The sequence below is a fragment of the Salmo salar genome, chromosome ssa04 (assembly GCF_905237065.1).
Source record: "Salmo salar chromosome ssa04, Ssal_v3.1, whole genome shotgun sequence".
Classification (NCBI taxonomy): Eukaryota; Metazoa; Chordata; class Actinopteri; order Salmoniformes; family Salmonidae; genus Salmo; species Salmo salar.
In genome coordinates, this window is record NC_059445.1 from 31473194 (window position 1) to 31486622 (window position 13429).

Sequence of the window (13429 nt, forward strand, 5' to 3'; positions counted from 1 at the left end):
TAAGCTGTAGACCACACTATTTACCAAGAGAGTTTTCATCTGTATTTTTCGTAGCTGTTTATATACCACCACAAACCGATGCTGGCACTAAAACCACACTCAATGAGCTGTATACGGCCATAAGCAAGCAGGAAAACGCTCATCCAGAGGTGGCGCTCCTAGTGTCCGGGGACTTTAATGCAGGGAAACTCAAATCAGCTTTACCTAATTTCTACCAGTAGGTTAAATTTGCAACCAGAGGGGGAAAAAAACTCTAGACCACCTTTACGCCACACACAGAGACACGTACAAAGCTCTTTCTTGCCCTCCATTTAGCAAATTTGACCATAATTCTATCCTCCTGATTCTCCTGATTCTTGCTTACAAGCAAAAACTAAAGCAGGAAGCACCAGTGACTCGGTCAATAAGAAAGTGGTCAGATGAAGCAGATGCTAAGCTACTTTTTGCTAGCTGTTTTGCTAGCACAGACTGGAATATGTTCCGGGATTCTTCCGATGGCATTGAGGAGTACACCACATTAGTCACTGGCTTCATCAATAAGTGCATCGATGACATCGTCCCCACAGTGACTGTACGTACATACAACCAGAAGCCATGGATTACAGGCAACATCCTCACTGAGCTAAAGGGTAGAGCTGCCACTTTCGAGGAGCGGGACTCTAACCCGGAAGCTTATAAGAAATCACGCTATGCCTTCCGACGAACCATCAAACAGGCAAAGTGTCAGTACAGGACTAAGATTGAATCGTACTACACTGTCTCCGATGCTCGTCGAATGTGGCAGGGCTTGCAAACTATTACAGACTGCAAAGGGAAGCACAGCCATGAGCTTCCCAGTGACATGAGCCTACCAGACAAGCTACATTCTTCTATGCTCACTTCGAGGCAAGTAACACTTAAAGCATGCATGAGAGCATCAGCTGTTCCAGACGATTGTGTGATCACGCTCTCCGTAGCCGATGTGGGTAAGATCTTTAAACAGGTCAACATTCACAAGGCCACTGGGCCAGATGGATTTCTAGGACGTGTACTCCAAGCAAGTGTCTTCACTGACATTTTCAACCTGTCCCTAATGGAGTCTGTAATACCAACATGTTTCAAGCAGACCACCATAGTCCCTGTTCCCAAGAACACTAAGGTAACCTGCCTAAATGACTACAGACCCGTAGCACTCACATCTGTAGCCATGAAGTGCTTTGAAAGGCTGGTCATGGCTCACATCAACACCTTTATCCCAGAAACCCTACACCCAATTTGCATACCGCCCCAACAGATCCACAGATGATGCGGCCTCTTGCACTCAACACTGCTCTTTCCCATTGACTACAGCTCAGCGTTTAACATCACAGTGCCCTCAAAGCTCATCACTAAGCTTGGGACTAAACACCTCCCTCTGCAAATGGATCCTGGACTTCCTGACGGGCCGCCCCCAGGTGGTCAGGGTAGGTAACAACACATCCACCACACTGATCCTCAACACAGGGGCCCCTCAGGGGTGCGTGCTCATTCCCCTCCTGTACTCCCTGTTCACTCATGACTGCATGGTCAGGCACTACTCCAACACCATTATCAAGTTTGCTGAAGACAAAACAGTGGTAGGCCTGATCACCAACAACGATGAGACAGCCTATAGGGAGGTCAGAGACCTGGCCGTGTGGTGCCAGGACAACAACCTCTCCCTCAACGTGAACAAGACAAAGGAGATGATTGTGGACTACAGGAAAAGGATGACCGAGCACGCCCCCATTCTCATCGACGGGACTGCAGTGGAGCAGGTTGAGAGCTTCAAGTTCCTTGGTGTCCACATCACCAACAAACTAACATGGTCCAAACACACTACGACCGTCGTGAAGAGGGCACGAGCATCCTGACTGGTTGCATCAATGCCTGGTATGGCAACTGCTCGTTCTCCGACCGCAAGGCACTACAGAGGGTAGTGCGTACGGCCCAGTACATCACTGCGGCCAAGCTTCCTGCCATCCAGGACTTCTATACCAGGCGGTGTCAGAGGAAGGCCCTAAAAATTGTCGAAGACTCCAGTCACCCTAGTCATGGACTGTTCTCTCTGCTACCGCACGGTAAGCGGTACCGGAGTGCTAAGTCTAGGTCCAAAAGGCTTCTTAACTGCTTCTACCCTCAAGCTATAAGACTCCTGAACAGCTAATCAAAGGGCTATCCAGACTATTTGCATTGCCCCCCCCCCCCCCTTTTACGCTGCTGTTACTCTCTGTTTATTATCTATGCATAGTACCAGTTTAACTCTACCTACATGTACATATCACCTCAGTTACCTCGATTAACCAGTGCCCCCATACATTGACTCTGTACCGGTACACCCTGTATGTAGCCTCGCTATTGTTATTTTACTGCTGCTGTTTAATTATGTGTTACTTTTATTTTTAAAAAGTATCTATTTTTTACTTAATTAACACTTTTTTCTCTGTTTGAGCTGTATCAGCAGCTCTCGCATTACATCTATTGGTATGAATAGGCTAAAATGCATTACTTCACAAAGGGATTTTTTTTCTTCTCCCTGACAATTTTCCAGCAGCATTTTAATTTATCAGCTTTTTTGTGGGGGGGGCAAAAGCCGGCTAATGGAAACCCTGGTGTGTGTGTGCGTATGACCGGATTGAGAAGTTGCTGAAGAAGGCAGGCAGCATCCAGGGAGAGGAGGAGCAGAATGAACAGATGAAGGCTCTGGAGGGCAGTGCCATGAAGAACAAGAGGACTGGAACCTTCATGCAGCATGACAGCTCAGCCTGTGGCAGAGGTATGAGATGCTACAGGCCTCTGCTGTACTGTCCTGTACTAACTGTCCTGTTTGTAACATTGTAGACATTAAAACAAATTCCTATCAACTGTTGTTGATTGGCAATATTCTATTATATATGTATCATTGAATATTGATTGATTGTATTATATTCTCTTCTATTCTACACTATTCTTAGCGGTGGCCCATGCTCATGAACTGACTGGACAGGAGGACCCCATTCTGCTGTACCCCATCGTCACCAACAGCCCTCTGAAGGCTGCTTTCAAAGATTGTACGTATTTATTAACCCTATCTCTGTCTTCCCTAGGTGTTTACTGTATGTAAAGTGCCTTCAGAAAGTATTCACACCCCTTGACTTTTTCTAGATTTTATATGCTTGTCATCAGCAAGGACAAGGGAGTTTTTTAGGGTAAAAAGAAACGGAATAGAGCTAAGCACAGGCAAATCCTAGAGGAAAACCTGGTTCAGTCTGCTTTCCAACAGACACTGGGAGACAAATTCACCTTTCAGCAGGACAATAACCTAAAACTCAAGGCCAAATATACACTGGAGTTGTTTACCAAGACGACATTGAATGTTCCTGAGTGGCCTAGTTACAGTTTTGACTGAAATCGGCTTGAAAATCTATGGCAAGACTTGAAAATGATCTGTCTAGCAATGGTCAACACGCAATTTGACAAAGATGACATTTTTTCAATAATAGTGCAAATATTGTACAATCCAAGGTGTGCAAAGCTCTTAGAGACTTACCCAGAAATAATCACAGCTGTAATCGCTGCCAAAGGTGGTTCTAACATGTATTGACTCAGGGATATGAATAGTTACGTAAATTTGATGTTTCTATATTTTATTTTCAATAAATGTGTAAAACATGTTTTCACTTTGTGAGAAAATATATATATAGGCTGTAACACAACAAAATATTGAATAAGTCAAGGGGTATGAATACTTTCTGAAGGCACTTTGTGTATGTGTCTGTCTGTACTGTATGATCAATGTGTATTTGGCGTGTGTTTCAGTGATGAAGTTCAAGCGCAAGCCGTGCTTCATGGAGTTTGCTGTGCTGCTGCTCCAGAGGACCATGCAGGCAGACCATCTAGAGCTGGTTCTGCAGTGGGGACACGACATATTTGGCTGGCTTAGCAGGTACTGTATAGTACCGCACTGTAAGTACTATTATCACATTTTAGTTAATACCTATGTCATATAAAGTCCCCTGTTTAGTGGACCTGCTTGGTTCTGACAGACATTTTGGCTTATAAATCGATCTGTGGACACGGTAGGATTCACACGGACACAGGAGTATGTCTCTTCTGCCTGTGTGTAGCAGGATGTGAAATCTGACACCACTTGAAGCTGGGCTGTCCCTCCTATCATTTCATTTGCTCTTCCGACTGTCCATCAACTCCTGACTGAACTCTAACTAACAATTAACGCAGCATGAGAGAGTGGTTTCGTCATTGTAATACATTCAGAGATCAATTTATTGCCAGTAATCTAAAATAATTAATATATTTTATACAAAAAAACACTTTCTGTTTGCCATAGACAGACAGTATTAACATGAGATGAAAGGTGACTTCCTAGTTTAGATATATTTTCTGTAACACTGACATGCTGACCAAACCGCTCGCGTGCCTGCGTACGCCATAATGCACATGTTGATTTTGTACCCCCACACCAGACACAATCAGGACACATATCACAACAAACCAATTATATTAATTTGGGGACAGGTCGAAAAGCATTAAACATTTATGGCAATTTAGCTAGCTAGTCCTGGGATATAAACATTTAGTTGTTATTTTACCTGAAATGCACAATGTCCTCTACTCCGACAATTAATGCACAGGTAAAACGGTAAACCGAATTCTTTTCTCGTCATCTCTCCTCCTTCCTCAGGCTTCTTTTTTACTTCTTTGGACTTTATATGGAGGTTGGCAACCAACTTTACGGTTCATTACTGACTGGAGTGTGGACGTCAGTTCATCTTTCAATCACCCACGTGGGTATGTGCTCCTAAAAACCAAAGAGGAGATTTCAGAGGCAGGACTTGCAGCGCGTTGAGTGTCACAAATACGACTTTCCCGAAGCGGATCCTCTGTTTGGCCCACCACCCAGGACAATGGATCGGACAACGGCGCCGCAGAAGGGGCAGACGGAGCGGTCTTCTGGTCAGGCTCCGTAGACGGGCGCACCGCTCCCGAGCATACTACTCGCCAATGTCCAGTCTCTTGACAACAAGGTAGACGAAATCCGAGCAAGGGTTGCCTTCCAGAGAGACATCAGAGACTGTAACGTTCTTTGTTTCACGGAAACATGGCTCACTCGAGACACGCTATCGGAGTCGGTACAGCCACCTGGTTTCTTCACGCATCGCACCGACAGAAACAAGCATCTCCATGTAAGAAGAAGGGCGGGGGTGTATGCCTTATGATTAACGAGACGTGGTGTGATCATAACAACATACAGGAACTCAAGTCCTTTTGTTCACCTGACTTAGAATTCCTCAAAATCAAATGCTTTTCTGGATTTTTTGGTTGTTATTCTGTCTCTCACTGTTCAAATAAACCTACCATTAAAATTATAGACTGATCATTTCTTTGTCAGTGGGCAAACGTACAAAATCAGCAGGGGATCAAATACTTTTTTCCCTCACTGTAGCTGGGGATTTTAACAAGGCTAATCTGAAAACAAGGCTCCCCAAATTTTATTAGCATATCGATTGCGCGACCCGGGCTGGCAAAACCCTGGATCATTGTTATTCAAACTTCCGCGACGCATATAAGGCCCTCCCCCGCCCTCCTTTCGGAAAAGCTGACCACGACTCCATTTTTTTGCTCCCAGCCTATAGACATAAACTTAATCAGGAAGCACCTGTGCTCAGGTCTGTTCAACGCTGGTCCGACCAATCGGATTCCATGCTTCAAGATTGCTTCGATCACGTGGACTGGGATTTGTTCCGTCGAACAACAACATTGATGAATACGCTGATTCGGTGAGCGAGTTTATTAGCAAGTGCATCGGTGATGTTGTACCCACAGCGTCTATTAAAACATTCCCCAACCAGAAACCGTGGATTGATGGCAGCATTCGCGCAAAACTGAAGGCGCGAACCACTGCTTTTATTTAGGGCAAGGTGACCGGAATCATGACCGAATACAAACAGTGTAGCTATTCCCTCCGCAAGACAATCAAACAAGCTAAGCGTCAATGTAGAGACAAAGTAGAGTTGCAATTCAATGGCTCAGACACGAGAGGTATGTGGCAGGGTCTACAGTCAATCATGGACTACAAAAGAAAAACCAGCCCCGTTGCGGACCACGATGTCTTGCTCCCAGACAAACTAAACAACTTCTTTGCTCGCTTTGAGGACAAATACAGTGCCACTGACACGGCCCGCTACCAGAACCTGCGGGCTTTCCTTCATTGTAGCCAACGTGATTAAAACATTTAAACGTGTTAACCCTCACAAGGCTGCAGGCCCAGACGGCATCCCCAGCCGCGTCCTCAGAGCATGCGCAGACCAGCTCGCTGGTGTGTTTACGGACATATTCAATCAATCCTTATCCCAGTCTGCTGTTCCCACATGCTTCAAGAGAGCCACCATTGTTCCTGTTCCCAAGAAAGCTAAGGTAACTGAGCTAAATGACTACCGCCCCGTAGCACTCACTTCCATCATCATGAAGTGCTTTGAGAGACTAGTCAAGCACCATATCACCTCCACCCTACCTGACACCCTAGACCCACTCCAATTTGCTTACCACCCCAATTGGTCCAGAGACGACGCAATCGCCATCGCACTGCGCACTGCCCTAACCCATCTGGACAAGAGGAATACCTATGTAAGAATGCTGTTCATTGACTACTGCTCAGCATTTAACACCATATTACCCTCCAAACACGTCATTAAGCTCGAGACCCTGGGTCTCGACCCCGCCCTGTGCAACTGGGTCCTGGACTTTCTGACGGGCCGCCCCCAGGTGGTGAGGGTAGGTAACAACATCTCCACCCAGTTGATCCTCAACACTGGGGCCCCACAAGGGTGCATTCTCAGCCCTCTCCTGTACTCCCTTTTCACCCATGACTGCGTGGCCATGCACGCCTCCAACTCAATCATCAAGTTTACAGATGACACTACAGTGGTAGGCTTGATTACCAACAATGACAAGACGGCCCACAGGGAGGATAAATCAAATCAAATCAAATTTATTTATATAGCCCTTCGTACATCAGCTGATATCTCAAAGTGCTGTACAGAAACCCAGCCTAAAACCCCAAACAGCAAGCAATGCATGTGAAAGAAGCACGGTGGCTAGGAAAAACTCCCTAGGAAAAACTCCCTAGAAAGGCCAAAAACCTAGGAAGAAACCTAGAGAGGAACCAGGCTATGAGGGGTGGCCAGTCCTCTTCTGGCTGTGCCGGGTGGATATTATAACAGAACATGGTCAAAATGTTAAAATGTTCATAAATGACCAGCATGGTCAAATAATAATAATCATAGTAGTTGTCGAGGGTGCAACAAGCACGTCCGGTAAACAGGTCAGGGTTCCATAGCCGCAGACAGAACAGTTGAAACTGGAGCAGCAGCACGGCCAGGTGGACTGGGGACAGCTAGGAGTCATCATGCCAGGTAGTCCTGAGGCATGGTCCTAGGGCTCAGGTCCTCCGAGAGAAAGAAACAAAGACAGAAAGAGAGAATTAGAGAGAGCATATTTAAATTCACACAGGACACCGGATAAGACAAGAGAAATACTCCAGATGTAACAGACTGACCCTAGCCCCCCGACACATAAACTACTGCAGCATAAATACTGGAGGCTGAGACAGGAGGGATCAGGAGACACTGTGGCACCATCCGATGAAACCCCCGGACAGGGCCAAACAGGCAGGATATAACCCCACCCACTTTGCCAAAGCACAGCCCCCACACCACTAGAGGGATGTCTCCAACCACCAATGGATAGCCCCCTATCCACATCGACGGGACCCACCCACACAGACAGCGTGGTGAAGAAGGCGCAGCAGCGCCTCTTCAACCTCAGGATGCTGAAAAAATTTGGCTTGTCACCAAAATCACTCACAAACTTTTACAGATGCACAATCGAGGGCATCCTGTCGGGCTGTATCACCGCCTGGTACTGCAACAGCTCCGCCCACAACCGTAAGGCTCTACAGAGGGTAGTGAGGTCTGCACAACGCATCACCGGGGGAAAACTACCTGCCCTCCAGGACACCTATACCACCCGATGTCACAGGATGGCCAAAAAGATCATCAAGGACAACAACCATCCGAGCCACTGCCTGTTCACCCCGCTATCATCCAGAAGGCAAGGTCAGTACAGGTGCATCAAAGCGGGGACCGAGAGACTGAAAAACAGCTTCTATCTCAAGGCCATCAGACTGTTAAACAGCCATCACTAACATTGAGTGGCTGCTGCCAACATACTAACTCAACTCCAGCCACTTTAATAATGGAAAAATTGGATGTAATAAATGTATCACTAGCCACTTTAAACAATGCCACTTTACATAATGTTTACATACCCCACATTATTCATCTCATATGTATATTCTGTACTCTATACCATCCACTGCATCTTGCCTATGCCGTTCGGCCATCACTCATTCATATATTTTTATGTACATATTCTTATTCATTCCTTTACACTTGTATGTATAAGGTAGTTGTTGTGAAATTGTTAGGTTAGATTATTTGTTAGATATTACTGCATGGTTGGAACTAGAAGCACAAGCATTTCGCTACACTCGCATTAACATCTGCTAACCATGTGTATGTGACAAATACAATTTGATTTGATTTGAAATAGAACCAAGTTCTATTTTAGCGGCTGGCCACGCATATGAGCAGTGTGGGTGCAATGATTCAATAACATGTATGCGTAAATATATTTTGCAACGCTCGCACACGGGACGTGTCCGGTCTGGTCAGCATGTAAATATACAAATATGTATTTTACAGTTATAAGGAAGGTGAAATCTTATAGTTAGTCAATTTATAAATTGATTATACTATATTTATAAAAAATATAAGTAATTTCAAACCTTATTCATACAGTTTTGTTGAATAGGAAATACATCATATTAAACATTTAATATTTTCATTATATTTCTGCTATGTACTTGAGCTCAAAAGTGACTACACTTCAGCAATGTGTAACTATTTTTACCAGAAAGGTGAGATTTTAACCTTTCTTGGAGTATGCAGCATTACTAGTTATTATTTATTTGTATTTGTACTTATTAAGGATCCCCATTAGCTGCTGGAAAGGCAGCAGCTTCTCTTCCTGGGGTCCAAACACAAGGCATTTACATTACATATACAGTACCAGTCAAAAGTTTTTGACACACCTACTCATTGCAGGGTTTTTCTTTATTTTTACTATTTTCTACCGACTTGTTAGATTTTTGTGACTGCACTTGAAGAAACTTTCAAAGTTCTTCAAATTTTCCGGATTGACTAACCTTCATGTCTTAAAGTAATGATGGACTGTCGTTTCTCTTTGCTTATTTGAGCTGTTCTTGCCATAATATGGACTTCTTCTGTATACCACCCCTACCTTGTCATGCCAAGAGTGTAAAGCTGTCATCAAGGCAAAGGGTGGCTACTTTGGAGAATCTCAAATATAAAACATATTTTGATTTGTTTAACACTTTTTTGGTTACTACATGATTCCATATGTGTTATGTCTTCACTATTATTCTACAATGTAAAAAATAGTAAAAATTAAGAAAAACCGTTGAATGAGTAGGTGTGTCCAACTTTTGACTGGTACTGTAAAACAAAAGATAAAACAGTACAAATGTTAAAACAGTACATCATCTAACATTATTAAGCCACTAGATATCTACAATACAACAATATTACAGTGTAGGTGTGTGTAGAGTGCGTGTGCTAGCGCTTGTGTGCGTTTGAGTGTGTCTGTACCTTTGTGTGTGTCTCTTCTCAGTCCCCACTTTATGGCCCTCTCATGATAAATAATTACTTTTGGGGATTACGTAGATGGCATTTAATAGGTTAAAGAATGATGTAGCTTATGAAAAGGCCTGTTGTGTCCTTGAGACAGTGCCGGTACAGTATGTTGTTGTTGTTTTAGGGCTCTGAGTCATATATACCAAGTGACAGACCAGGACAAACACTGGTGGGGTCAGACTCAGAACCCAACTAACTGTATGTGATGTGATGTGGTGTGTGTGTGTGTGTGTGACAGGAGGGATGAGGGACTGACAGGGCCTAAGAAGGGCCCAGGGGACAGATCAACCTCAGGGAAAGAACTGAAGAAGTTCTCCTCCTCCATCATGGAGTACAAGGTGAGCTCAGCTAAAATCTTTCCCTTCCCTTTTCTTTTCTGTCCCTGCCATGAAGCTATTGCAGAAGTATAATTAAATAAGTCTGACAGCCATTTGTTGTCCCCTTTAGAAGAATAAAGCTAGTACATTCTCGAGTGACAAGAAGAGGAAAGAGTTTCTCCAGAAGAAACAACTGACTGCTCTGAAAGCACAGAACACAGAGAGGTGGGTACAGTACTTTTACAGCAACTGTAAAACTCTCTTTGTGCTACTCTCTTTGTGCTTATGACTAATTACTGTTAAACTTTTACCCCAATTGCATGAGTGTGTGCGGATGTGGGCTTATGCAAGTGTACATGTGTGTCCTTACCTGCATGTATGCTCCACTCACATCTGTGTGTCAGGGAGTGTAAGGCGGTGGACACCATGCTGAACCAGCTAGCCCCCCTGGTGCGCCGTCACCAGCGTCGGAGGCGTCTGAGACAGGTGTGTTCTGAGGAGTGGCTGTGGAGGTGTCACCTCAACCTTAGCATCGCCAGGGCTCACCTGGGACTACTGAGAAGGAGCCTGGAGAACCACCAGGGCCTTGGGGCCCTACAACACAGGTAAATATAGACACAAACACACGCATGCATACATACACATATACACACACACATACAGATCACTGTTTCCCACATATACATACTGTACCCTTGTCACGCTATCATTCCCTCCAGATTGTACTGTGCTGGCTCAGATGTTTTCTTTTCACAATCACTGTCCTTTCCAGCACGATTCTCTAAGAGTGTAGCTAAAAGTGAGCTGAGCTAGCCCTATAACGTATCTGGTGCCAGCTCACTTTCAAGCGAGCATAGGAGAATAGTTAGCTACATTTCTGTGTTTTATTGATTGTACATATATGAACATTATTTTTGTGTACATTTTACATTTTAGAACAAAGACAATAGACCATGATGACATTTTTGTTCTTGTAGCTACAGCCAGCTGCCTCCGTTGTTGTTCTCCCTGGCCCACTCTGGTACTCTGGTGAGGTGGAGGAACATGCATCAGCACATCGGAGTCCCTGACCTGATTCCCCCGCCCCCCAAAGCCACGCCCCAGCCCTGCCTCAGAGCCATCCTCCACAAGGCCAAGGAGAGCGGACAGGGTAAGGAAATAACTAACTAAACTAGCTAACTATCCTCAACACTCTTTCTCTCCCTGTCTCTCTTTTTTTTATCTTTTGCTGTCTATATCTCTCTCACTCTCTCTCTCCCTATCTCTCTTTTTTTTTGACCCATCACCAGAGGGGGCAGACATCAGAGGACAAGAACATTCTTCCTATCTTTTACTCTTTCTCTCTCTCCACCCTTCAGCTGCCACCACCACCAGTGGAGAGGACTTCAACACGACAGAGAGCAGTGAGCAGGACAGTGAGCAGGACTCTCCCCGTACCCAGCCGGCTGTGGACTCGGACTATAGTGAGCCCTCAGTGATGACCACCTCCCCGACCAGACGCACCGCCACTCAGCTGCTAGAGTCACTCAACAAGGCTGCCCTGCACCTCCGCAGAGCCATGGTACCTGATATACACACACAAACAGACACGGATGCATATACACACAAACACATACAAACAGGCAACAAAAATTAAATATGCATGCACTGTATGTATGCATACATGCGCCCACACACACTCCAAAATGTAAACCGTAACGTCAGTACAAACAATATCTGTATTTATGTTGAGAGTGTAATGTGTTTGGCAATGACCTGTATATTGGTATGTTTATGTATGGTATTTATGAAGGGTGTGTGTGTGTGTAAACAGGTACTTGCCCATCGTGGGGGCCACTGGACAACGTTGCAGTGTGTGTGTCGGACACTATGGGACCAGGGCTGTACCATCACTCTACTAGTAGACAGGGGTGCATCCATGGAGCCCCCCATCCCTTTAACATTGGACCAGCTCTACACTGTCCTCACCCCTTTGTTTGAGCTGGCTACAGACCTCGTCATGAACATGATGGAGACGATGCAGGTCTCACTTTATCACTTTTCTCTTACAGTCACATGCTTTTGAGCTTGATTATTGCTCAACTCATAAATATACTCATTTGTCTACACAACTTCACCAAGCAGTTGATATTGCTAAAGCAACATCAAAGTAATGTATAAACTAATGTACAGTGGGGTCCGAAATTATTGACACCCTTGATAAAGAAAAGCAAAAATGACTGTATATAATAAATAATTCAAATACTGAGCTACACTGAGTACAAAACATATTTACAACACCTGCTGGTTCCATGACATAGACTGAGCAGGTGAATCCAGGTGAAAGCGATGATCGCTTATTGATGTCAGTCAATATTAGGAAGGTGTTCCTAATGTTTGGTATACTCAGTGTTTATTGTATGCAAAAAAAAAGGACATTATATTATTTCATGCTATTGCTCAGAGATATAACTTTTGTTTACCAGGTAATATATACTGAACAAAAATATAATCGCACATACAACAATTTAAAGGATTTTACTGATTTACAGTTATATATAAGGAAATCAGTCTATTTAAATACATTAGTTAGGCCCTAATCTATGGATTTCACATAACTGGGAATACAGATATGCATCTGTTGGTCACAGATACCTTAAAAAGGTAGGGACGTGGATCAGAAAACCAGTCAGTATCTGGTGTGACAACCATTTGTCTCATTCAGTGCGACACATCTCCTTCTCATAGAGTTGATCAGGCTGTTGATTGTGGCCTGTGGAATGTTGTCCCACTCCTCTTCGAAGTTACTGGGTATTGGGAACTGGAACATGCTGTCATACATGTTTATCCAGAACGTCACAAACATGCTCAATGGGTGACATGTCTGGTGAGTATGCAGGCCATGGAAGAACTGTGACATTTTCAGCTTCCAGGAATTGTGTACAGATCCTTGCAACATGGGGCTGTGCATTATCATGCTGAAACATGAAGTAATGGTGTCGGATGAATGGCACGACAATGGGCTTCAGGATCTCGTCATGGTATCTCTGTGCATTCAAATTGCCTTCGATAAAATGCAATTGTGTTCGTTGTCTGTAGTTTATGCCTGCTTATACCATAACCCCACTGTCACCATGGGGCACTCAGCAAACAGCTCACCCACACGACGCAATACACGTACGTGGTGTGCGGTTGTGAGGCCGGTTGGACGTACTGCCAAATTCTCTAAAACGACATTGGATGCGACTTATGGTAGAGAAATTAACGTAACATTTTCTGACAACAGCTCTGGTGGAAATTCCTGCAGTCAGCATGCCAATTGCACGCTCCCTCAAAACTTGAGACATCTGTGGCAGGCATTGT

The 13429-nt window shown here is 44.5% G+C and overlaps 1 protein-coding gene across 2 annotated transcripts in view; it reads left to right on the forward strand.

The window, feature by feature from the left end:
* The window catches only part of cfap54 (cilia and flagella associated 54), a 133614-nt gene that overhangs the window by 47546 nt on the left and 72639 nt on the right, over positions 1 to 13429 (forward strand). For both annotated transcript variants that reach the window (XM_014195736.2, XM_014195735.2), the window contains exons 27-35: positions 2641 to 2773; positions 2952 to 3047; positions 3796 to 3922; positions 10009 to 10108; positions 10218 to 10312; positions 10492 to 10692; positions 11065 to 11237; positions 11446 to 11648; positions 11901 to 12110. In XM_014195736.2, the coding sequence (XP_014051211.2) occupies positions 2641 to 2773; positions 2952 to 3047; positions 3796 to 3922; positions 10009 to 10108; positions 10218 to 10312; positions 10492 to 10692; positions 11065 to 11237; positions 11446 to 11648; positions 11901 to 12110 (1338 nt within the window). The remainder of the gene's footprint in view (positions 1 to 2640; positions 2774 to 2951; positions 3048 to 3795; positions 3923 to 10008; positions 10109 to 10217; positions 10313 to 10491; positions 10693 to 11064; positions 11238 to 11445; positions 11649 to 11900; positions 12111 to 13429) is intronic.